At 37.8% G+C, this 27571-nt stretch overlaps 1 protein-coding gene across 3 annotated transcripts in view; it reads right to left on the bottom strand.

Annotated features, from left to right (window-relative positions):
- Positions 1 to 27571, bottom strand: part of pcdh7 (protocadherin 7) — a 377653-nt gene that overhangs the window by 338160 nt on the left and 11922 nt on the right. The window contains exon 2 of one of the 3 annotated variants that reach the window (XM_033026688.1): positions 2020 to 3611. The exons of the other annotated variants lie outside the window; for them this stretch is intronic. Coding sequence (XP_032882579.1) covers positions 3564 to 3611 — 48 coding nt within the window. The 3' untranslated portion in view covers positions 2020 to 3563. Of the gene's footprint in view, positions 1 to 2019; positions 3612 to 27571 lie in introns of those variants that run through there. 3 annotated transcript variants of the gene reach the window in all.

Genomic DNA, 27571 nt, shown 5'->3' with positions numbered 1-27571 from the left:
TGAAGCAGAGCAGTTTAAGTCTAACATAACCCGTACAGTGAGATCTGGGTTGATTTTAAGTCAGATAAGCATTTTACCTATTTTGTTAGTTCAAGTCATTGAAGATTTGGGAATTAAAATCAGGTTGGGATTTAAATTGGATATCTGATTTACACCACATGCAGTTCCTCTGGGTGATTGGCTTAAAATTAGGAATAATAACATGTTTGTGATAAAAGGAAATGAAAGTGCATTGTAAAAGTAATTACTATCCGAATATAAAGTTTGAGGCATATGGGTGATTGCTGATCAAGCATTAATTTCATTCACAGAGCACATTACTTATGCTGAAAGCAAAGGGGTAAAGTTTCTGACACATAACCTATCTGTTTTTGTACCTTGTGGAATGACCACTGCCACCGAAACCAGAAATGAGAAGTTAATCTAGCTCCATCATATTACGCTGCTTCCTATACTTTTTCCATTCTGTGTTTAAATATCACACTGTAATAAATGTCTCTTGTATAATGGGAGCTTTTCTGTCACAGTTCATCAGTGCCCCAACAGCATCCGAGCTTGTAAAACAATATTGCAGTCAAAAGTTCAAAATTAATAGCCATGAAATCCCAAGCACTCATAAATGTCTGTTATTATTTGCTTCTTAACAAATATTACACCCCTATTATTTCTTATAGGTGACAAATGGCAACAACATAATTCTGAAAGGTTCAGGCTAAAATGCTGATTAGATTTAGTCCAAACGTATGTTTTTCAACACTAAACAAGGGGAAATCTACATAAAAAGAATGCTTTTTGAATTGAAATGTTGTGAAATAGTTAGAAATCCTGGTCAATTTGTAGAACTAATCATCAAGCAGAGGAATCGACGATAAGGTTGCAGAACAACGCTTAAAGTTTCATTATAAGTAAGCGCATTTATTTAAAATCTTTTCAAGCTATTTCAGAAATTATGTCATGTAAATTTGGGGGTGAATACACGATGTGGATACAGTGAGAAGGAAGCCTCTAAATAGCAGTAAGTTAGTCAGTCTCTGTCCATAGGATGTTCAGAGTGCAAAATCATAAATATTATTCTCTATGCTGATTTATTATTATTTGATAAATGCATGCCTTCACATATTCTAGGCAGTACTAATATTACTAATAAAATGTCATCAGTTATTGGATGACACAAATCAAATGTGTAAGCTGCATATTTTAAATTGTTACTTGACAAACTTAATCAATGTTACATGTAACCTTTTCAAATGGGGTTTACCCCATCTACACGAGAAGATTAAAGTTAGTAGTTTTCAATTCTTTACTCTGGCATTTTGTAGTATGTTTACTCTCCTTTTCCAAAAGGCAGCAATCTTTATTGGCAGATACTGAATTCTCCAATACATAATCCAATCCAATTCTCACAGCAGTTAGTCATCAAGGTTAGGATTTCACATTAAGGACATCACAATTGATTCTCATCTACATGTTCATTTTTCCAGTGGCTCTCAATGAACATTAATAAGGAGATCCCAGGGGTCAAGGAAAGAGCATTCATGCCCTGTTTCCACCAATCTTTCCACAAGAAGTGCAATAAGCTCAAGAAGCCATTGTATGCAGATGCCGAGAAGTGTGTTCAGCTCTGGCTGAACAATTTCTAATCTTGTGATGTGGACTCAATAAGAAGGAGATCTCAGATCACTTTCATGCTTTGAGTTTGAAGGCATGGAAGTATTTTTTTTTAATTTTAACTACTAAACTGGCTCAGATGAGGTAACTCCTAATGACATATTAATGAAGGATGTGGATCAGTTACATAGTACTTCACTTATGAACCACTGAAACAGATTCTTAGTTTTTAATACGTCACTGAATATGTTAATTTTAATGAATGTATGTAGCATCCTTTTTATGACAGAGTGGTATGCTAAAACTAAATTTTAAAAAGGTTATGTGCCTTAATTTGTGAGCAGTGAATTGTGTCCTGCATCATTTTTTTGATATACTGAAAATACATAATTGAAATGACACATGCAACAGTTATTCAGAGAAAAACATTTATTAGTTGCAACCGGAAGATGTCAAAACATTCCTACATGGATATATTAATGACTGGAGAATACATGGTATAGAAGTCCCACGAGTGACTGAACATTGCTGAAATCTTCAGTTACACATATACTGTAGAAGGATGAACAAGCAACATGCAGAGGCTCTGGCATACATATAAAATAAGACTGGAAACTTGCTCCATTTGGAAAAGGATGACACAAAATATATATATTATATATATGAATATAATATATGTGTGTGTGTGTATATGTACAAACAATATACACACACACACACATATATATATCGAAAATAAATGCCTTGATGTCAAAAATTAGAAAACCGTTATGTAAAAAGGCTACTATTTGTCAAGTAAAGCCAGTACTTCTTTATGTCCATTTATCTTTATTGTAACCTGAGATACTGACACTAAATAAATAGAAAATACTGTAACAAAATAAGGAAGTCCCTTGCAATACCTGCTGTACTATACTAACTCTACGATTTAAGCAAAAGTTTAATTAAAAAAATTATGACTGAAAAACATAATTTATATTTGTACAACGATTTAACATAATCTGTGCATTAAATGTATGCAACTTTCTTATGTTTGCGGACGTGCAACATTCTACCTGCCAAGCATCTAGAGTATCTAGCATTCAAACTATCTCACAAGGATGATTCTCTGATTGTGCCCAACCCAGCTACAGAGAATTGGAGAGAAGGAATGGGTGAAATTTCGAGTCGAGACCCTTGTTTAGACTGAGAGTCAGGGGAGAGGAAGACATAGAGATATGGAAGGGCAAGGTGTGAAAACACAGATCAAAGGGGAGGCTTATCAAGAAAAATGTCCCCTCTCCATCCTATTTCTCCGACTAGTTGCACTGTCCTGATTACATTTTGCTGATTGTATGCTTCGTTGTCACCTTCTCCACACCTAACAATGAACTATTCTACATTTTCCTTGATTGTCCTTGACCCAAAATATCACCATTCCTTCTCTCCAGAGATACTGCATGTCCCGCTGAGTTACTCCTGCATTTTGTGTCTATCTGCGGTGTAAACCAGCATCTGCAGTTCCTTCCAACACACACAGAGAATTGGATATCTGCCGCAGAATCTTGGTGGAGAGGTCTCTAAATTCTGTCCAACTATGTAAGGTAATATCTTGGGGTTATTTTCGGGAAAGATTGCTATTTTGGCATCAATTAATGGAGCAAACTGACTGGTTCACCTATGAAAAGACCCATCGCATGAAAAATATGCCGGTGACTTAAGTCATTGCACGTCAGGCATTTTAACTGCTGCACATAGACATGACAGATATATAGCCTCCTCCAGCAAATCCTGGCATAACAACTGATGTTATCCAGTGATGGTCCTGTGGAGGATCAAGAAGCAGTTCTGAAGGCCCTATGGAGCAAAATAAGTAAGATCTCTCCAACGATTTTCAGCACAGTGAACCTGGGTGGTATAATATCGATGACAGATACTGGTTTCCCATTGCCTGTGGTCTCAATATCCTTCTGTGCTTAGAGCCTCATGGACAAATGCAGCACCTCTGGATGAAGGTGACTCATCTGTGGAGACATTAAAGAGTTTAATTCATTAATGATTTGACCCCAACTTGCGTGGAAAAAGAAGACGGCTGCAGATGCTATAGATGCATGGATTAATTTAAATAATCAATTGAAAATTATTAATATGGACAGAAAATGTTATTCATGTGAAATAATTACATTATAAACTCAGTTTAGCAAACTGAATAAAGTGGACATTGTGAACAATGCATTCAAACTAATTGTACTGCTCAAGGAGATATTTTAAAAAAAGAAACACTATATCAAACTTACCAGACAGTTCAGACTTTGATGACATACTAAATCCCTCATGGAGTATATTGTTGCTTTTGACGATCATGTATTCAGTTCAACTAAGTTATATTTTGATTCAGTGCTTTGATGGCTTCCTTGTTGTCCTGTGAACATTTGTTTTTATTGTGTTCCACCTTTTTTGTCATTCATTTGAGATTATTATGTGACATACAAGCTTGAACCATTAGTGGAACATTCAACATTTTATTGACTTTCAGATATGACATAATGGTTCATTTATATTTTATTCAGGCTTTTATTCAGCACCATTGAAATAATTTCAAAATAAATTTGGATTTTATAAATTCTTTCACCAAAATAAGTATCATGATCTTTGTACAACTTTAGCCTTAAGATCTATTTCATTTTCAATTGAAGGGATTGTAGTACATAGCATTGTCACAAGCAGCTGTTACTGTCTTCATTGCAAGCCAATTCCCATTCTAGTCAATCGTATACAGTATGTGAGTAGAAAGCTAAGGTTATAATGCTCATGAAACCTTCAGATGTACTGACCTGCAAGAAAGACTTTATGCCTGAAATGTTCACTCAGAGCAACAACATGTCTACATTACTTGAAAACGGATCTTGACCCAAAACGTCACCCCATATCTTCTCTCCAGAGATGCTGCCTGTCCCGCTGAGTTACTCCGGCATTTTGTGTCAACACTTCTACATTATGTCATTCATCAATTATCAAAAGCATAATTACTGCCTGAAGTGGAAATAGAAATTGTTCCCCCCTGACTCTCAGTCTGAAGAAGGGTTTAGACCCAAAATGTCACCCATTCCTTCTCTCCAGAGATGCTGCCTGTCCTGCTGAGTTACTCTAGCATTTTGTGTCTATCTTTGGTGTATAACCAGCATCTGCATTTCCTTTCTACCCATCCAGTTCCAACTGTGCCTTTCTACTTCCAAGCATCAACATTTGTAAAAGTAGCTTATATTATGCCCTGACAGAATGACACATCAATTTAACAATAAAATTTTCAAGACTTCAGAGAAAGGATTTCACATTCCAAAACAAAAGACTTACTTCATGCTTCAACAAATGTAGGCTTTCAAGTGATGCAGTAGAATGTTCTGGGTTTTAACACTGGAATTGCAAACATTTAATAGATAATATACAAGAGAGTGGCAACAACTGGCAGTTGCATCCTTCAACTTTACATGATTTGTCATAAACTGTGGCTCTAGAATAGCAATAGAAATTGCAGGGGTATGTTGGTATCTTTTGGGTGAGGTGAGTAAACTTAAAAAAAAGAAAGTTATATAATCAGGATGCTCATTTTCAAAATGAGATCAGATTCAGATGTACCATCCTGCAAAGAAGATTTTTTGAAACTGTCTGAAACGTACACTCAGAACAACAAATCTCTACTAATTTCTAAATAATATCATCAATTATCAAAAACATAATCACTGCATGAAGTTAATCCTAAATTTTGCCCAGAGTCGGGGAATCAAGGACCAGAGGACAGGATTAAGATGAAGGGGAAAATATTTAATAGGAATCTGAGCAGTAGCTTTTTCGCAAATGGTGGTTGGTGTATGGAACGAGCTTCCAGAGGAGATAGTTGTGCAGGGACTATTGCAACATTTCAGAAACAATTAGACAGGTACATGGATAGGACAGGTGTAAAGGGATATGGGCCAAATGCAGGCAGGTGGGACTAGTGTATCTGGGACAAGTTGGCTGGTGTGGGAAAGTTGGGCCGAAGGGCCTGTTTCCACACTGTATCACTCTATGACTCTAAGTGAAAAGCAGGAATAGTTACAATTCTAACTGAGTGCTAACATTCAGAATTGTCACTTGGTAAAGATCATTACTGCAACACTGGAATGATTTCTCACTTTCTGCACATCATGGCAAGCATCAGGAAAAAATAAGCAAAATAAACAGGAAAAAGCAAAAGACAAAGGATAACACATACATAAGATAGTGACATACAGATGAAATTAAGTGATCACAATAAACTTCCAAATTTTAAGACCCAAATGATGACCCTTGCAAGGTACCTCCTAAATCCTCTCAAGAGAACATTCCTCCTATTAGTTCGGCTATCAGAAGCTGTGAATTTATTTGAAATAATTGATTGTTGAATACACCCAGAGTTGTCTGCCAAATTTAAGCTCTATTTACTGAAAAGTACATAGTCTGCAATTATTATTTTCCATGGAAAGGGCATAAGAGGATTTCAGCTGTACATTATCAGAGTCTTGTGACCTTCCAACGTGGTCACAAATTCCCGGCACTCCCATTTTAACAGTAATGTGGAAGGATCTCTAAAATACACAAAAAGAGATCAACATGATTTTGAGAATGTCAAAGTGGGAGCTATGAATGGTGACCAAACAGCAAAGGGCATGATGAATGAATGGTATTAAAACAATTATATCTCTGTTAATGTAGGACGTTGTTAGGGTTCTGCATTGTGCACATGCTTAATGGAAATGGCTTTAAAGTCTTACAAAATAACAAGAAATCATTTCTGGTCCAGATTTTTAATTTCAAACTTTAAGTTTTAAAATATGGCTATGATTTATCTGTACACCTTCTGGTTAATTGAAGTAAATAATCAGATAATCATATTGCACAAAAGGTCTGTTAGTCCATTCTGCCCATGCTGGGTCTATTGTATTAAATACATTTTTGCAATGTGTAGGCCATTGAAAATGTTCTTGAAAAAATTGAGAGTTGGATAGGGGGGAAAAAAATGGGCAATGTAATTTATCCAGAGAAGTACAATTGATACATTTTGGTCAAAAGAATGAGGAAAGTCATAGAAACTAAATGATCCAATTTTAAAACAGTTGGAAAGATAAAGTATTGTATATGAATGCGTGAAGTATAAGAAATAAAGTGGATGAGCTTGAGGCTCAGTTAGAAATTGGCAAGTATGATGTTGTGGGAATTATAGAGACATGGCTGCAAGAGGCCCAGGGCTGGGAACTGAATATTCAGGTGTATACGTTCTATCAAAAAGACAGACAGGTGGGCACAGGGGGGTGGGGTAACTCTGTTGGTAAGGAATGAAATTCAGTCTCGTGCGAGGGGTGACATAGAATCAGGAGATGTAGTGTCCGCATGGATAGAACTGAGGAATTTAAAGGGTAAAAAAACCCTAATTTGAGTTATCTACAGGCCCCCAAACTGTAGCCTGGATATAGGATGCAAGTTGAATCATGAGTTAAAGTTGGCATGTAACAAAAGTAATGCTACAGTAGTTATGGGAGATTTCAACATGAATGTAGATTGGAAAAATCAGGTTGTTTCTGGACCCCAAAAAGGGAGTTTGTGGAGTGTCTCCGAGATGGATTCTTAGGGCATCTCGTACTGGAGCCTACAAGGAAGAAGGAAATTCTCAATTTAATGTTGTGTAATGAACCAGATTTGATAAGGGAACTCAAAGTAAAGGAGCCATTAGGAGGTAGTGACCATAATCTGATAAGTTTTAACCTACAATTTGAGAGGGAGAAGGGAAAATCGGAAGTGTCAGTATTACAGTTGAGCAAAGGGGACTATGGAGGCATGAGGGAGGAGCTGGTCAAAGTTGACTGGAAAGCGACTCTAGCAGGGATGACAGTGGAACAACAATGGCAGGTATTTCTGGGAATAATACAGAAGGTGCAGGATCAGTTCATTCCAAAGAGGAAGAAAGATTCTAAGGGGAGTAAGAGGTGACCGTGGCTGACAAGGGAAGTCAAGGACAGTATAAATATAAAAGAGAAGGCGTATAACATAGCAAAGATAAGCAGAAAGCCAGAGGATTGGGAAACTTTTAAAGAGCAACAGAAGATAACTAAAAAGGCAATATGAGGAGAAAAGATGAGGTATAAAGGTAAGCTAGCCAAGAATATATTAGGAAGGATAGTAAACGCTTCTTTAGGTACGTGAAGAGGAAAAAAATATTTGAGACAAATGTGGGTCCTTTGAAGATAGAAACAGGTGAATTTATTATGGGGAACAAAGAAATGGCAGACGAGTTAAACAGGTACTTTGGTTCTGTCTTCACTAAGGAAGACACAAACAATCTCCCAAATGTACTAGTGGCCAGAGGACTTTGGGTGACAGAGGAACTGAAGGAAATTCACATTAGGCAGGAAATTGTGTTGGGTAGACTGATGAGACTGAAGGCTGATAAATCCCCAGGGCCTGATGGTCTGCATCCCAGGGTACTTAAAGAGGTGGCTCTAGAAATCGTGGACACATTAATGATCATTTTCCAATGTTCTATAGATTCGGGATCAGTTCCTGTGGATTGGAGGGTAGCTAATGTTATCACACTTTTTAAGAAAGGAGGGGGAGAGAAAACAGGGAATTATAGACCATTTAATCTGACATCGCTGGTGTGGAAGATGTTGGAGGCAATTATAAAAGATGAAATAACGGCGCATTGTGAGGATAATGCTATGAGGATGCAGGGTGACTTGGACAGGTTGGGTGAGTGGACAGATGCATGGCAGATGCAGTTTAATGTGGATAAATGTGAGGTTATCCACTTTGGTGGCAAGAACGGGAAATCAGATTATTATCTGAATGGTGTCAAGTTTGGAAAAGGAGAAGTACAACGAGATCTGGGTGTCCTTGTACATCAGTCACTGAAAGTAGGCAAGCAGGTACAGCAGACAGTGAGGAAAGCAAATGGCATGTTGGTCTTCGTAACAAGAGATGTTGAGTATAGGAGTAAAGAGACCCTTCTGCAGTTGTACAGGGCCCTGGTGAGACCACACCTGGAGTATTGTGTGCAGTTTTGGTCTCCAAATTTGAAGAAGGATAATCCTACTATTGAGGGAGTGCAGCGTAGGATCACAAGGTTAATTCCCGGGATGGCGGGACTGTCATATGTTGAAAGAAGGCAGGAGTGGGGTACTGATTGTGGATGATCAGCCATGATCACAGTGAATGACGGTGCTGGCTCGAAGGGCCGAATGGCCTACTCCTGTACTTATTGTCTATTGTCTATGAAAGATAGACCTGGGGCTAATCTTTGAAGCTGGCAGGACAGGCAAGTTATTAAAACAGCAGTTTTTTAATCTTTGGCTGTATTAATAATATAATAGAGTACAAACAAATGTTATGTTGAGTACTCATTAAACATTATGTTTAAATTTCAGCTCCACATCTCCAGAAGGATGTCAACGTATTTGAGAACGTGCAGAACTGCCAGTGATGAAAGATTTCTACTGTGTGAAGAAACTGAAGGAACTTGGGACTGTTTTCACAGGTCAAATATAATTTTGGAGATTTAAGAAAACTGTCCAATGTCATGAATGTGTTTGGACAAAGTGAATAAAGTAAATAAAGATTTCAGTAGTAGATGGATCGGAAATCAGAGATGCAAGATACTTGGGAAAGAACATGTACATCATATTCCTGCAATCTGGAACACACTGCCTGCAAGGGTTACAGAACTAGCTTCAGTAATAAGATTCAGAAGCGAATTTGATAAATACTTCTCAGAGAAACATTTATAGTGCCTTGAGGAAAGAGCAAGGGATTGGATTAATTGAATAACTCTATCAAAGAGCTGACACAGATATATTGGATGAAATGACCTCCTTCTGGGGGTTTTAATTCTGAGATTACATATCCACACTTTACAATCGTCTTTTTGAGGAAAATATCACAATGAGTATGACAGCATAATATCATCATGGACTGTGACTTGACAGTTGTTGCAACTTATGTAAAAATAAATTTCTCTGCAGGCACATTAATTCACATAATCTACTAAAGATAAAAAGATTAGACCAAGCCAGAGAAACAAAATCCATAATCACTGACTTGGGAGCCCAATTTCATAATTCATAGGAGCAGAATTAGGCCATTTGGCCCATCAAGTCCACTCAGCTATTCAATCATGGCTGATCTATCTTTCCCTCCCATTTTCCTGCATTCTCCCCATAACCCCTGAGACTCATACCAATCAAGAATAAATCAATCTTTTTCCATAAAATTTGGGCTCCATTCATTAACTATCTGAAGGGATAGATTGGCACAGCACGAGGACCCAGCTGAAACTTGAACTCAGGAACAGATGAAAAACTATACTCTATACTTTATAACCTACGAACCTATCTCCATTGATGTATTACAGGTAACCCATTCCACCTCCCTTGTTTTTCTGTTGTGTTGTTTTTTTTTTGTTTTTTTTGCTTTCTTTTTTATTTGTAACTTTCTACCCTCTCTTTTTCTCGCTTTCTATAAAAAATAAAAATACTAGAAGCAGAAGTAATTGATAATGGAAAATTTTAATAATGTATGACTGATGTATATGAAAAGTTTTTTTTTTACTATAATATGTAACTACATTTTATAATATGTCTACTTCTAATAAATAAATTTTTTAAAAAATTAAAAAAAAAAGAATGAATCAATCTCTGCCTTAAAAATATCAATTCACCACCCTCTGACAAAATAAATTCCTCCTCATCCCCTTTCTGAGGTAAATCCTTTTATTCTGAGGCTATGGCCTCTAGTCCTAGATAGTCTCACTAGTGGAAACATCCTCTCCACATCCAATCTATCCAGACATTAAACGTTAATGTTTGTGAACTGGTTCCGTAGGTTAGGAAGTGAGAGGGATGTCAGGAGATTTGGCATTGAAAGGAAATAAGGACCTGCTGTGCTGGCTCCACTGGAAATGCTTCTATTTACATTCTTTGGTTATTAGTTAGAGAAGGAGCACAGTTCCCAAACTTCTCAAAAAAATCTTGCGATTCTTGCAGACTCAAGCATTCACTAAAATTCACTAGATCTCAAAATGTGGGCTCACCCCACTCAGTCCTACACCCACCTCTCTCCTTCCCGATGACAGATCTCATGTTCTTGCAAACATGGACATTGTGCATCTTCTGTTTACTAAGGACCACTCCAGAGGACCTCTAGTTGTAGCCTTCTGCTATTGGATTCCACCAACCTCCTCACATCCCTCCATGCCACCCAGGGACAAAAATATCACATTTCATTAATCTCCTTTCCTTATCTGACACTTGTTTGTCTGATTTTCACCTTGAACCTTTGTCACTAGATCTCCACCTATTTGCCAATCATTGCAGAGCCCTTCCCCATCCCCACCACAGTTCCAGCTCCCCCACCCCCAGTCCATCAGTCTGAAGAATGGTTCAACCAGAACCAAGGCCTGTCCATTCCTTGTGCAGATGCTGTGTTCCTCCAGTACTTTGTGTTTTGCTTAATGTCCATTAATTCTGGCATGTCCTCTGCTGCCTAGTTGCTGGAAGATTTCAGAACCATTTTCAACCTCATCTAATTCCTTCCAATTTCTAGATATCTAAATCACAAATCAGTCTTTCTCCTGTTTGGAATATTAATTATAAAAACAAATACGAATGCAGATATATATATATATATATAGAGAGATATATATATATATATATGCAGCTAATTCATGTTTGCTGGATGCTATGAAAACAATATCTTACTTAATCATACAATTGAAATGAGCAAATTTCAAAATATTCTCAGTATAGTTTGTCTTTATTTCAAGGTGGTTGTTAGAGACGTGACGGTTTAATACTATAATATTATAAATATTGTTAAACTATGTTGGCTATTACTGCTGAGACCAATTGCACGCTACTAAAACACATTATTTTCTATTTCCTCTAGTGCTTATTGAATATTGTTCAATTTAATCTAGTTTGATAATGCGCACAATTATGCTTAGTTCTAACCAATTCAACATTTAATTATGACAAATTAATATGTTCAAAGAATTAATAAAGCTCACATTTGCTAGCCACCTCACTATAGCCAGTTAGAAAAAAAATAAAACTTTGGCTTCTAATTCTATTTACTCTGAACATCGTTTAAGATTCTATGACCAAAAGTCAATTTGCAGTAATCCAATGGAGGTAAGGAGCAATTTATAAGAGTACCTGTTATTCAGTGCACTTTATGGAGTCCATAAGTAGAAAATGTTTCAGTGAACTCAGTGTAAAAGATGCATATTTTGCTGAAATATATCATTGCACTACAACTCTCCTATGCTGCAGGTCTGAGAAATCCACAAAGTAAAGGTTTAGTATGTAAATTTGCAGTACAAAGAAATATAAAAGTATACATGGCATAGCACGCATCGTATTATCAGGGCAGTGGCATTTTCTGCCTTTGGTTTCCCATTGGGAAGTCTGTCTGTTGCTTACATCCCAGAAATTCATTTCACGTGTGGTAACTCCACATTTCAGATAGGCACTGCTGCCAGGTGAAGATTTCAAATGTTCTTACTGCTTAATGGTAGAGAGATAATTAACTTTATATCTTAAATATATATTTTGTTAACTTTCAGTGTCCATAGTTTTTTTTTGGACAAATAAATTGTGATCAGAAAGGATTTATGTTTTATGTTTTATAGAGTAATACTTTATATCAAAACTACATTTCAAAGAATTACCTAACATTTATAAGGATATAAGGATTTACTATATAAACTAAAGCCCTTATCATTAACTGAATACTTGTTCTTTATTTCCAATGAGATGTTAAACAGAGGCGTTGACTGCTTGTTTCAGAAGCCAGTATAACACTATGCACTGAGAATTAACATGTTCTCCAGATGTTCTGGCCGACATCAACTCCTTTAAACAGAATAATTAAAAACAGCAACAAATCTTTTGGCTTAATTGCTGTTTGTGGAGCTTGATGTCAACAAATTTGCTGCTCTGTTTGTCTCCCTGAAACCAATGACTGTGTTTCAAAAATAATTCAAAGGGAATAATTCTGAGACCGTGCAACAGCGTGATGTCAATGTAAGACTTCATTAAATGTCGTGTTTCTTGTACATTCATCAATTAATGTTTAATTTGCCATTATAGACAACTGTATATCAAAGCAGGGTATTTACTTCAAATTAAATAGTGTGGCTGATCAGAACACACAATGTGAATTATCATCAACTGCTAGTAATTTGATCCAATTCAAATACTATGTTTGGCTCCAATCTACTAATAATATTATTAACAAATGGTATTATTCTTTTGTCAGTTGAACATATAGCTCTCAGGTCCAGAGTGGACCTTGATGAGCCCATTTTATAGATGCAATATGTGCAAGAATGCCCAAGTTCAAGAATGCCCAAACTTGTGATCAAGGATCACCTGAAAACATACAACCCAATATCATTTGGCATATTTTTAAATCGGTGATAGGGACATGAAACTAAAACATGCACAATACCCAATACAAATATGAAGAAAGATGGCTTCCTCGCAGAAACTTGGCTACCCTAAGAGAAAGAGACTGAAAAAAATCTCTATGCTCTTTATCTTTTTTTTTAATATTAATGCTTAGCTGACAATCATCATGAAAGTTACTGCTGACAATTGGAGCTTGCCACTTTAATATAGAGGGGCAGAATGAATTTTAAATTATGAATTGCATTACTGTTTTATAGAGTAATACTTTATATCAAAACTACATTTCAAAGAATTACCTAACATTTAATTTAACAAAACAGTATGTTAGAAATTTCCATTAATTATTACAAGAAGGCGATTCCATAAAAAACACACGTTTTCATTGTGAAATTGCAGACATATTTTTTACATTTGTTGGAACGATTATTGGTGAGTTGTGATCATCTAGAACTGGATTTTTTTAAAGAAGAATAAATGCCAATAAATGGTAGCCAACAATTAAAATAAATGTCATATTATGTAACCTGACATCTTAGAACATTTTTGTCAGTCCAGTGTCCAAAAGAACTGGATTTATTCTGAAATATTTCTTCAGGAATAAATTCTGGGTCACTTTTGTATTACAAATAGTGACAATTATATATCACAATTATTGTTGATAGTTCACCTAACATTTTCAAATCTTATGTTAAGTTTGTAACAATACACCCTTACCTGTTGATTGTTAATAATTTTTTGAACCATTATGCTTTCATCTCTGCAGAACTTTCCCAGTATTTAGTCTTGGAAAGTCAGGTGACTATTACCTATACCAAAATTTAAATACTAAATTCTTCATTGACTATTTAGAGTAGCATGAGACCATCTATTCATTCTTGCTCAAATTAAAGGTTATATTGCAGATTTTGTAAAATCTATTCCAATAATGTCATTGAATAGAAATGTAATTAGGTTTACAGCTTCAAATTTTGACTCGGTGGGTTTTGAGATCCAAAGTATGCCTGAAGAGTGTCATCATTCAAAAATACTTTCTAAACCATATACATTTTCCAAAACATTCCAATGTTTTAGTATTTGTCACATAACCTTCTCATATCTTGTGATCAGTCAGTGATTACAGCTAAAACAATACATGGTAAAGCTATTAAGTTAAGCACACCTATTAATTTTGCAAATCATTGGCATAATTACTATATGCTCTTTTAACAATCATTTGATATATTGAGTGTGCCTATGAGCTAATTTTACTTTTTCTAAATTATAGGTTGACACCTTTTCAATATAACTTCATATGCAGAAAAAACATACAGTTGGCTGCACAGCAAAATTCTTGTTTACTGGATATAACCTTAGCGCTATCAGGCATATTTCTGAACATATTCAAGGCGAATCAATCACTTGAAGTGTGAAATTTAGAGCATCCCCCACTTCACTTCATACAGTAAACAATTCAATATTAAATTCAGAACCTTGATTTCATTCACTGGAATGGAAATCTTTCTGAAAGGAAACATTAAAACATTGAAAATCAAGCTTTAATGCGTATTGCATTTGACGTTGCATTATTATAACTACCATACATAAAGATCACAAAACAAGTAAAAACCTTCTCATAATAATGTTAACGAAACCAGTTAAACTTATAGGTTTTTTTTCTCCACTGGCCCAGCTCAAACAAAGTTGACATCTATATGCATCTTGTACTTTTAAGGTTAACTTGACCAATTGGGGCCCATTGGGTCCCGCCCCCTCAACACGCAGTTGTGGGGGGTGGGAGGCGGCCTATGGCGTCACACACACACACACACACACACACACACACACACACACACACACACACACACACACACACACACACACACACACACACACACTAACTACCCCCCCCCCGCACACACATACTGACCACCCCATTGATATTATATTAATATTATTCATTCACTCATTTTACCCCATCCCCTACTCTATCCACTCATGCATAGCTCCCAAATCACAGGTGCGGCTAGAGAGGGAGGGGGATAGAGAGAGAGGGACACAGAGGCACAGAGAATGACACATAGGCACAGAGAGGGACACAGAGGCACATAGAGGGTCACAGCGGCACAGAGAGGGACACAGAGGCACATAGAGGCACACATAGGGACACATAGGCACATAGAGGGACACAGAGGCACAGAGAGGGACACAGAGGCTCAGAAGGTCACAGAGGCACACAGGGGGACACAGAAACACACAGAAGGACACAGAGGGACACATAGGGACACAAAGGGACACAGAGGGACAGAGAGGCACCCAGAGAAACACAGCATGGACACAGAGGCACCCGTCTCCTACCCATTGCGGGGGAGGGGGGGGGGGTGGGGGCAGAGAGGGAGTGTGAGGGGGCAGAGAGGAAGGGGGGTAAAGTTTGAGGGGTTTGGGGAGGTAGGAGGGGACGTGTCGCTCCCGGCTTCAGGCTGCTGGCTGCAGTCAGGGCCGGAGAACGGGTGGTCGGGTGATGTCACTCGCAGCGCGAGCAAGAAGACAGCGTGGTGTTTTCGAGCGGCGCGGCCGGGCAACGTGACTCGCAGCGCGTGAACACAACGTGCAGCCATTGTGACGTCATCATGTCATTAGCCAAAGTTATTTGAAATTTTTGAACATTTTGATTAATAACTCAAGAAATTAAGCTCGAAACTTTTAGGTCAGCCGATTTTTGACTTCACCGGATAAATCTCTACAGGAATATGTAAAATTGTTATCGTCAGGTGTCGTTTTTTCAAGCAGTATGATTATACACACACACACACATCCAAGATCAGAGTTTTATAAGTATAGAGATTCTAAGACTGGACATTAGATTGAAGAGATTAGCAAAAATGTCAGTGAGCCAAAAAGTAATGGAGTTGTACATCACAGAAAGGCCCTTGTTAACCTTTTTGCCTATCTAGACTGATCCACATTTGTGTCCACATTTGGTCTACTCCCTTCTCTGCCGTGCCTATTTAAGTGTCTGTCCACATGTTTATTAAACATAATGATTGTATCTGTTTACTATAATCCCTACTATGGGAAAAAGATTCTGATTATGTACCCGATCTTTCCCACCTATAATTTGATATACATCTATCAGACCGACCCTCAGCTTTATTTACTCTGGGATAATCAACCCCAGTCTATCTCATCTCTCCCCATAATCTAAATCCTTCAATTCAGGCATCTTCCTGGTGGATCTCCTCTGCAGTCTTTCCAGTGCAACTACATTCTTCCTAAAATCTTTTGACCAACGTTGCACACAGTACACCAAAAAAGATCGAACAAGTGTTTTGTAAAATTGCAGCCTGACATCCTAACTTAGATATTCCATGCCCTGACCTATGAAGGCAAGCATGCCACTTGCCTCTTCGCCACTCATTTACCTCTGTTGTTACTTTCAAACTCCCTCTGTGCATCAACACACATTAGCTCCCTACTATTTAATGTATATTTAGTTTCCCTGAATACATAACTTCACATTAGCAGGACTGAATTTCATTTGCCAATACCTAGTCAACTTTCCATCCCATCTATATTCTGCTATAGCCAATTCTGCTGTAGCCGTAGGCAACCCACTAAGTTTCAGGTCATCTAGAAAGTTACTAATCATGCCTGCTACATTAACATCCAAATTATTAATAAATCACAAACAACAAAGGACCCAACACCAAACCTTGTGATACACAACTGTATACGGATTCTAATCAGAAATGCATCCTTCTACCCACACTACCCGGGTTCATTCCCGACCACGGGTGCTGTCTGTACGGAGTTTGAATGTTCTCCCCGTGACTGCATGGGTTTTCTCCGAGATCTTCGATTTCCTCCCACACTCCAAAGACATACAGGTATGTAAGTTAATTGGCTTGGTGTATGTGTAAATTGTCCCTAGTGTGTGTAGGATAGTGTTAATCGCTGGTTGGTGCAGGCTCGGTGGGCCGAATGGCTAGTTTCCACGCTGAAACTAAAAACTAAACCTTCCGCCACCTATTGCAGGCCAATTTTGGATCCAATTACCCATTTCACCATATGCATCGATGTGTCTTAACCGTCCGAATCAGCCTACCATGTGGGGCCTTCTAAAATGCCTGAATGAAACCCACAGAAACAATCCCAACTGCTCCACCTTCATCAATCTTCTTAGTTATCTCCTCAAAAACAGGATTTCCCCTGCACAAAGCCATGCTGACTATGCAAATTTGAGAAGGGTCTCAATTCGAAACGTCACCCATTCCTTCTCTCCATAGATGCTGCCTGTCCCGCTGGGTTACTCCAGGTTTTTGTGTCTATCATCGATCTAAATTGAGGCCTTCCTTTTCAAATATACAAAAAATCCCATCTCACTGGATTGTTGCAATATTATTCCGATGATTGACTTACCGCTCGCCCTCCTGTAATTATGTGGCCTAATCTATCCTATATCTTTTGGGACCTTACCTGTGGCTAAAAAAGATGCAACAAAAACTCAGTCAAGACCGCAGCTATCTCCATCTTAATTCTCAAGGCAATGTGGGATAGATCTCATCAGGTCCTGGGGATCTATCAACCCTGACATCTTATGCCTCCTCCTTCTAAATACTAAACTGCAGCATCTTTATCCACATACTGAACTCACTGTCTTGCATGTCCTTCTCCTTGATTAATACAAATGAAAAAAGGATAAATTTAGGGCCTCTCGCACATCATCTGTTTTCACACATTATTAGCCCTTTGGCCCCTAAAAGGAACCACTCTTTCTTTTGCAACTCTCTTGCTCCTGGTAAACTTATAGAATGTCTTTGGATTTTTCGTAATTTTACATGCTGAGGACATTTCATGACCTCTTAATTTCTTTCCAACATAGATCATTCTTATATAGGTCCTACATAGATCATTCCTACATAGGTCCTACATAGATCATTTCTTACAAGTTCTCTCCTATTTCTCAATAGATTTCCTTAATCCCAGTTCTCTAAACTTGCCATATGTCTCCTTTGTTTCCTGATCAAACCTTCAACATCCTTCGTCAAGCAAGGTTTCCTACTTCTACCAACTTTGCCTTTCTGGAAGATACTGGAACATGTTGGCACTGTACTTCTATTCTCTGTTAAAAGTCAATTCCAGTCAAGACAATTTTATTTTTATAGCACATTTAAAAACAACTCTCATTGACCAAAGTGCTTTACATCAGTGCAGGTACTAATGTTCTACAAACGGTGGTACATAGATCTACCAATACATACATAAATACATACATACAGCGCTCCCTCAGAGGACCTCAAGAAACGCTTGTGAGTAAAAATAAGTTTTAAGTCTAGACTTAAAAGAGTTGATGGAGGGGGAAGTTCTGATGGGAAGAGGGATGCTGTTCCATAGTCCATGTGCTGCAACCGCAAAAGCGCGGTCGCCCCTGAGCTTATACCTGGACCGTGGGATGGTCAGTAATCCCAAGTCGGCCGACCTGAGGGACCTGGAGGTAGAATGGTTGGTTAGCAGATTTCTGATGTAGGTGGGGGCGTGCCCGTTAAGGGCTTTGTATACATAAAGGAGGAGCTTGAAATTGATTCTCAACCGCACTGGGAGCCAGTGGAGAGAGGCCAGAATCAGGGTGATGTGGTCCCTTTTTCAGGTGCCCGTCAGAAGTCTCGCTGCGGCGTTTTGGACCAATTGCAGGTGGGACAGGGATGATTGGCTGATGCCAGTGTAAAGAGAGTTGCGTAATCAAGGCGGGAGGAGATAAATGAGTAGATGATCTTTTCCAAGTCGTCAAAACAGAGGAATGGTCTTATTTTAGCTATCGTGTGAAGCTGGAAGAAGCTAGCTTTTACCACAGCATTGACTTGTAAAAGACTCCCACTTGTCAGTTGCCATTTTACCTGCATGCATCTGCTCCCAATTTACTTCTGCTAGATCATCTCTTCTATTTTTAAATTTGGCTCTTTCTCAATTCAAGATCATAACTTGGTCCCTTTTTGTAACTGCCTTTAAACTGACAGAACTTGGGTCACTATTCCCAAAATATTCCTCCACTGACACCAGCCCAGTTTTGTTTCCTAAGATAAGTACTGTCCTAAAATAAGCTCTAGTGGGACTTTCTATGGATTCCCATTCTGCCCCAGTTAAACCTATTGCACTCAGGAAACCCCAGTCATTATTGGGAAAGTTAAAATCCCCCACTACAGCAAACCTATTGCTTATGCACCCTTTCTGTAATTTCTTTACATGTCTGTTCCTGTAATTCCCACTGACCATTGGAAGAGGCCTATCGTATAACCACAGTAATGTGATCACTGGTCCCTTATTTTTAAGATTTTTAAAATTCACATGGTCTCACTTGACGATACCTACAGAAGCTCTGATAATTTGGCCATTTTCCCCACAGGGAAAGATAAGACAGCATCTACATTCTGCCTAATGTCATAAATATGAACCAATATGATCACCTTGAGTGAAACTTAAATTAAACTTGATGTCTTACAAATCCTCAAAATACATTTGTGCAACAAAGCAACTCCAAGAAGGGACTCAACCCAAAACTTCACCTATTCATTTTCTCCAGAGATGCTGCCTGACCTGCTGAGTTGCTCCAGCTTTTTGTGCCTGTCCATGGCTTTCTAGCTATGTCTTCCTTCTGATTGCTTGTCTCTTTCTTCTGCTCTTGCATATCTGATTCACATTGCTGCATCTCTCTTTCGAGCTTCTTCACTGTTTGCATATCTCCGCGTTTGCAGTCACAATGTAAATACAGATGGAGATGGATGTTTAATCCAGCTTCAGATATAGGATGTATCTTCGGTATCTCATTAGAATCATAGTCATAGAGTGATACAGTGTGGAAACAGGCTCTTCGGCCGAACTCGCCCACACCGCCGCTTGATCCATGTCCCTCCAAACCTGTCCTTGATCAGAAGTATATATTTTCTCATCCATACACTCCCCAATTACATCAAAAATCCTATTAATCTTAAACCCACATTAGTTAGACATGTTGTATGTTGGAATCAAGTGAAACTCTTGAGATTTCTTCCTGCTCTTTATCCCAAGATCATAACAGCATTTCGTAAGCATGTTATTTTTTTTTCCTGTTTCACAACTTCTACAACTTCTACAATTTTTCTGCAAATTTACAAATCCTGGTTAATAGTCTTGGTTATTTGCCCTGATTTCAAATTTGTCGTTTAGAATGTTTACTTTAAAAATAGGTTGTTGCTTTCTCAAACACATTGCTTTCTCGGTTAATTGTGAGATTAAATAAAAGATTATAAACTATCATTAAAACATAGATGCTGCCTCACCCGTTGAGTTTCTCCAGCATTTTTGTCTACCTTTGATTTTTCCAGCATCTGCAGTTCTTTCTTAAACATCAAAACTAACCAGATATGTTTTGCTTTTTTTGTACTTCATGCCTGGACTGTACTCTAAATGTGCAGCATTTTGTTTCAAGGAAGCATCAGTATGACGCAGTATGACCCAGCGACTCGGGTTCAATGTGATACTGTCTGTTCAGAGTTTGTACGTTCTCCTTGTGACTCTATATGTTTTCTCTGGGTGTTCTGGTTTCCTCCCACATTCCAAAGCCAAGCAGGTTTGTAGGGTAATTGGCTTCTGTAAATTGTCCCCAGTATGCAGGATAGAACTAGTGTACAAATGATCACTGGTCAGCCAGATTAGTGGGTCGAAGAGCCTGTTTTCACGCTGTATCTCTAAACCAAACTAATCAGAAAAGAATGACATGCCCAAAGTGTAAGGCTGGTGAAAAGAGGGTGGGCATAAAGCAAGATAAATAATTAGGCTGTCAACTGACAAGTTTCTTAAAAAACTTAAGATAATGGGAGAAAGAAAGTTGCAGAGATACTGTTTCATGGGAAAGAAAAGATGTAATGCAAATAATTTCTCACACAATGAAGTTCTTCAATTGATCTTTGATAAGATTTTTCTGAAGATAAATTCAACAATAACTCTGATGGAATGTTATCAAATTATGCTCTACTAAACATCATGACAACCCAACATTATTTTTTAAATAACTTTTGTGAATGATACTGGGGGAAAAAATATACTGTCCAGTTTCTTCTACCTGGTGACTCCAATGTGATTATAATATAAATCCATCATTTTTTTAAATAAAATATAAACGTTTTGAGGATTGCTGCCATTAAATATCTGCCTTAGAATAATGTATTTATTTATAGCATATACAGGTCATGTTTATTTTATTGGCACAAAGCTTTGCAATCTTAAATGTACCGTTTGAACAATCATCAAATGTATTCTATAAACGTAACCATGCTTATCTTTTATTTAATTGAACTAAAAGGCGCTGTGTGTGCTATTACAACAAATAAGCATGTCAAGGTATAAAAACATGAAATGTGGTATAACCTCCCCCGACTAAGCAAGAAAACAAAGTTAAACATAACAAGCAATCAAGCTAGCACAGAATCTGGCTAAAAATGCATTATCAACATGGGGTGTTAATTTCATAATCCTATTATAAACCCTTCTGCTGTTACTCGATAGCCTGTTTTGATGCTCACTAAGACTCAGTATAATATTACACTCAGTATTTACATGATATCGATATCTGGTGAAACCAAACAACGCACATGTTGGTGCTGATTTTGTTACTAATTTTAATTTACAGCGTCAGACTAGGCAGTTGCATCAATCTCTTTGTTACATGGTTAATAGGTCTGGATTTTCACATTTTTGCATCGAACCAATGCATTCTTTTAATTTCCTTTATTCACCAAAATAGCACTACACACCTCTTTAGGGATCAACTGTAGGGATCACCCAAGTGCTGAACTTGTTTTAATATTGTTGATGACAATGGTCCAATCTTACTGAACCTCCACATTATTGATAATTTAGCAGTTAAAATATAAAGTCCCTAAAAGATGTATGCATGCCATTCATTTTTGGATCAGGTGGAAGCATAGAGACAAACTTTGAAGCACCTTGGATACAATGAGATGGAAGAGCAAAAAGAGAGAATAGAGAGGTGAGAGAATAATATTTAGAAAATAGTGAAGCAACATGTTCAACATAAGGAGCAAAACAACTAAACACAAATAAAACGTATGAAGAAAAGAAAGCAAGCCTGAAATAGGATAAAGATGGATGTAGCAGGTGAAGATAAAACAGTCAGAACAAAAATTTCACAACATTCACAAATGAAATTGCTGGAAAACCTATGTTTGAGGAACCTTAACATTCACAATTTTATTTCTACCACAACAAATTTTGATTGTCTTTCAAAATGTGAAAGCATGAACCAGCGAGTAATTTATAAAAGTTAACTTTCCAAAGATATCAAAAAACCTTTTTTTTTAGTCATCTGTTGATATCTTGAAAATATTTCACTTCAAAAATTACAGAGGTTGAGGTCTTTTGTGTCAGGAAGCTGACTCATAGACACGTTCCCTGCTAATTAAAGGCTTCCAAAAAAGTATCAGAGCACTTTAAATGATTCACAAATCATTTTGAAACCCACAATCAAAATAAAGATCTCTTTCCTTTTTTCTTAATACCACTGTAATTACAACTGATGACATCTTATGAAACCAAACAAGGTATACGACAGTTTGTTTAAGAAGGAACTGCAGAAGCTGGAAAAATAAAAGGTAGATAAAAATGCTGGAGAAACACAGCGGGTGAGGCAGCATAAGACAGTGTTGATTTTGTTACTAATCTTAACCTTCAGCAGCAGACTCAGTCATTGTATGAATCCATTACTCAGGATTTATTGGTCAAAATACCAGAAATTCCTAAATTTGCATATGGACACAGCAAGAGAGAAGGAAATCCAAAATATTGTCAATGTTTGTCCAATGATAATGGGCATAATGCAAAAATTACAACAGCTTCTTTCATAAGAAAATTTTAAGACATTCTCTGAATATTTATCTCAAACAGAAATTCCAAACACAAACATTTTTGTTGTAGTCAGTTTATAATTCCTGCACATGCACAAGAGCATATTAAAATATATTAATAAAATAGTGACAGTAAATAACAATAAAATATTCTACAGCACCTTCAAAATGGTATAAAATGATGTAGCTTTGGCCTTGGATTATATTCAGTCATTTGCCAAATATTTAACCCTGTGGTCTTTAGTAGCTGTCATTATTACATGCATGTATAATTATATATGTCCACCAATAATGTATTTTTTTTAAGCCATATATCTGTAGATTATTTAATGTTGTGAAAACAAACTGATTCCAAAGAGCTCATCGATATGATGCTTAAAATCTAAATTTGGTGAACTCATTGAAGAAAATGATCTAATCCATAACAAAGTTAATTATCGAAGGCAATGCCCACTGAGCCTAAGACGTCACATTAAAAGTCATTCCATGCGTGGCTGTATTGTTGATGTCACAGCAGGTCATTGACTGCTGCTGTGCAAATAATACCAAGTGTTCCTCAAATTAAAATTGTATTTCATTTGATTTGGTTATTATTTGAGGTATTTAAGTGCAGCATTAATATCTATGTAAACTGGTGACTTTCAATGGGTCCAATTATGAACAATAAATGTTAAATCTCAAGTTGCATATATAATTTCCTTCCAGCAAATGTAACAACACTGTACATAAGGAGTAAAACTATTGATATGTAAAGATATTTATCACGAAATACCAGACATGTAAGCTTTTTTAAAACAATGAAGGCTGCAAAAAAGATTAAGTACGATTCAGAACTAATGTCAGGATATGATTAAGTAAAATTGTAAATACTCTGATATATCATTCTTTTGAAGCTGTTTCACATCCAGCCATCAAGTTTGAAGTTTATCACAATCCTGTTTACCCAAATGAGACCCAAATTCCAACACTCCTGCCATTTTGTCTTCCCTGAGACCATGTCCTCTCTACCTCATGATCAAGAGAAGGCTACATCCAAAGACCCAATGACAGGAAGAACGTGACTCCACTGATTGTCATAACCTGACACGTTGCATTCCAACAGTGAACATAAATAGATCTGTATTTGCCTTGGAGTAAAGGGAAGAGGATAAGGGAATTGTAATGTGTGCTTGGGCCAGCATCTTAGGAACAAATCAGATTGAATATTTTCAATAGTGTCTTAAAAAAGAGAACTTGGGAAAATCAACAAAAGGCAAACTAATCACAAGTACATGAAACAACATAGAATCTGGATCATGACTAACATGTGATGTAGATAACAAGAGAACTTCAGAGACTTGGAGCAGTTGCAATCGTTATGAGGTAGTTATTCAGAAGTATGAAAAATTGTGTACTGTATGAGAAATTTAATAATTTTCTCTGACTGAAAAATGTTAACAGTTATTTAAGTTAAGTTACAGATATAGGTTGAATAAGGTACGTCTTTATTCTCTGGAACGCAGAAGGTTAAGGGGGGACTTGATAGAGGTCTTAAAATGATGAGAGGGATAGACAGAGTTGATGTGATCAAGCTTTTCCCTTTGAGAATAGGGAAGATTCAAACAAGAGGACATGACTTCAGAATTAAGGGACAGAAGTTTAGGGGTAACATGAGGGGGAACTTCTTTACTCAGAGAGTGGTAGCAGTGTAGAATGAGCTTCCAGTGGAAGTGGTGGCGGCAGGTTCGTTGGTATCATTTAAAAATAAATTGGATAGGCATATGGATGAGAAGGGAATGGAGGGTTATGGTATGAGTGCAGGCAGGTGGGACTAAGGGAAAAAAGTTGTTCGGCACGGACTTGTAGGGCCGAGATGGCCTGTTTCCGTGCTGTAATTGTTATATGGTTATATGGTTATATGGTTATTGGCCTGTTAAGTTTTCTTCTGTTCATCTTTAACTGTACTCAAGTGTTTCGGCATTAAAAAAAATGGAAAGAGAGAGAGAGAGAGAGAGAGTGAGAGAGAGTGAGAGAGAGAGATACATAGTGAGAGATAAATGCTTAGAGAGTGAGAGATAAATGCTTAGAAAGTTGAAAGTGGTTTGAACTGTGTGATGAATTAAAATAACATGAAAAGCAACATGGTTCCACTTTGTCCTCAATTGATTCTTTAGTCTCAAATGGAGAAAGCAAAAAAAATCTTCATGTAAATATGAAAGTGAACGAAAATATAAATCAAAAAATGCGGACAAAAAAAGACGACAGAGTTGGAAATAGATGGAAAAATTGGCCATAGCAAGTTCCTTGCTCTAATGTCAAATATTAAAACTAAACTTTCAAGATAGTTTAGAACAATATTATTGCTTACCAATAATTATTTATTGTTATACTAAACCTGAACTAACATCCATGAGAAAAACAAGTCCCACTGTTAATACAAGTAAAACTTGTTTTACAAACAACCTTCACTATTAAAACATAAGAAAGTGGAAAAGAAACAGGGCAGTCGATCAGCCCACGAGCCTGCTCCACCATTTAATGAAATCATGGCTCAACCTGCTTTGCTGTTCCCTCCCCATAACTCACCTTAAGGTTCCAATGTATGTCAATCTGTGCCTTGAATATATTCAATTATATTGAACTGACAGCATTCTGGGGTAATGAATTACAAAGATTTCAAACCTCTGACAGAAGAATTATTAGTTTAATCTATCTTAAATATGTGACGTCCTATGCTGAAACTGAACCCTCAGTTCTACACAACCTCAGTAAAGGAAACATCCTCTCACCATCTAGCCTGATGATGTCTCTCAGAAAAGTATGCTTCCATAACACACATTCTTCTGATATTCAATGTGTAAACCTATCCAGCTCAACCTCACTTCAAACATTAATCCCTTCATCGTATAAATCAATCGCTGCAGTGATTCTTACGCAATTATACTCTTCCTTAAATAGTGTCCGAAACTGTATACAGGTGCACAACCTTTTATCCGGAGTTCCGGAAACCGAAAAGCTCCGAAAACCGGACATTTTTTCCAGGATGTTGTCTGCACACCTAAGCTCGCGTTTGGCGCCAAACTTGACCCGAAACGACCCACGGTCATCCCAGGTCTGTACTACTGTAGCGGCTGCCTCCTCCCCAGAGACCGGGGAGACACATAAACACCTGTAAATCATTGCTTAAATGTTAGTCAGTTAGTTTGGAGGGCTTTTATGTGAAGGGGGGGGGGTGCTCCGGAGCGCTGTGGCCGCCGACTCCCAACATCGCGGAGCTGGGGGCTGCAGGCGTCCGGCCGCGGGCTGCGCCGGTTGACGCTCCGACCCCGGCAACTCTACCCCTGGCTGCGCGGCGCTCCAAATCCAGCGCGGCCCGCGGCCGGACGCCCGCAGCCCCTAGCTCCGCGATGTTGGGAGTCGGCGGCCACAGCGCTCCGGAGCTTACTGCACAGCGACCCGGTAAGGCATTGCCCGCTCCCCGCCTCTCCGACCAGGTAGGGGACTAAGAATTAAAGTTTCCCCCTTCACCCCCCCCCCCACCACATAAAATCCCTCCAAACTAACTGACCAACATTTAAGCAATGATTTACAATGATTCTCCAGTCACCGGGGAGGCGGCAGCCGCTCCAGACTTTTCAAGCCGCCCGCGCTACCTACCTAATCTACGCTAAAAATCTTCCATTCGGAAATCCGAAAAATTCCGAAATCCGAGAAGTGTCTGGTCCCAAGGCTTTCGGATAAACGGTTGTGCACCTGTACTACACTGCAGGTGTGGTCTTAAAAGCTCACTGTAATATTGCATCAACACATCTCTACCTTTATACTCCTTTTAATAAAGATCAATAAACTAGCTTAGCCGTCCCAAATACTTACTTAAAATACACACCATTTCGTTGCTATTCGTAAAAGGACTCACAGATCCCATATATTGCAACATTTTGTGGTATCCATTTATATTCTTGCAATGAGCATATTCTCACATTTTCTCATTTTGTATTCTATCTGCTAACTTTTTGCCCAGTCACTTAACCTATCAAATTGTAGATTATTTGTGTATTTGCTAACATATCTATCTTTGTATCATTAAAATATTGCAAACATACCTATCTTTTTTTAATTAACAACTTGGTCCTTTCACTCAAATCAGTAATATAGATTGTAAAATATTGAGGCCCAACACTGTGCTATCTCACAATAGTAACAATTAATTATAGCATGACATTGTATGACATTGTATTCTGATGCTGACCTCCTTTTCCCCTTCTATGATTCTTCACACGTGGATTCTTAAAACCAGAGACAAATGAAACAGTGACACATGAATGAATTGATAAGCATGCTTGTGGTTATCAGAATGAATCTCGAGAGTGAGAACCTTTACAAACCTGTCTATACTTCACATTGCATTCCCCAGTACAGCACTAACAGCATTTTAAGTGGGGAATCAGGGTGACAGTCTCCGATAACATTGCTGTATGAAAGGGTAGGCTCACAGATGCCTACAAAATGCATGAATCAGGTGCTAGTTTCAGACCTCCACCTGAAGTCAGTTTTTACCATCTGAGAAGCTGCGGAGCCTTGAATGAAAAATTAGCTTATTTAAAACTGGAGGGCATTGAAAAATAGCCTACTGTGAGTCAAAGCTTTTCTTTAAAG

Source organism: Amblyraja radiata, chromosome 1, assembly GCF_010909765.2.
Source record: "Amblyraja radiata isolate CabotCenter1 chromosome 1, sAmbRad1.1.pri, whole genome shotgun sequence".
NCBI classification, from domain to species: domain Eukaryota; kingdom Metazoa; phylum Chordata; class Chondrichthyes; order Rajiformes; family Rajidae; genus Amblyraja; species Amblyraja radiata.
This window is presented reverse-complemented; position numbering and strand designations above follow the sequence as displayed.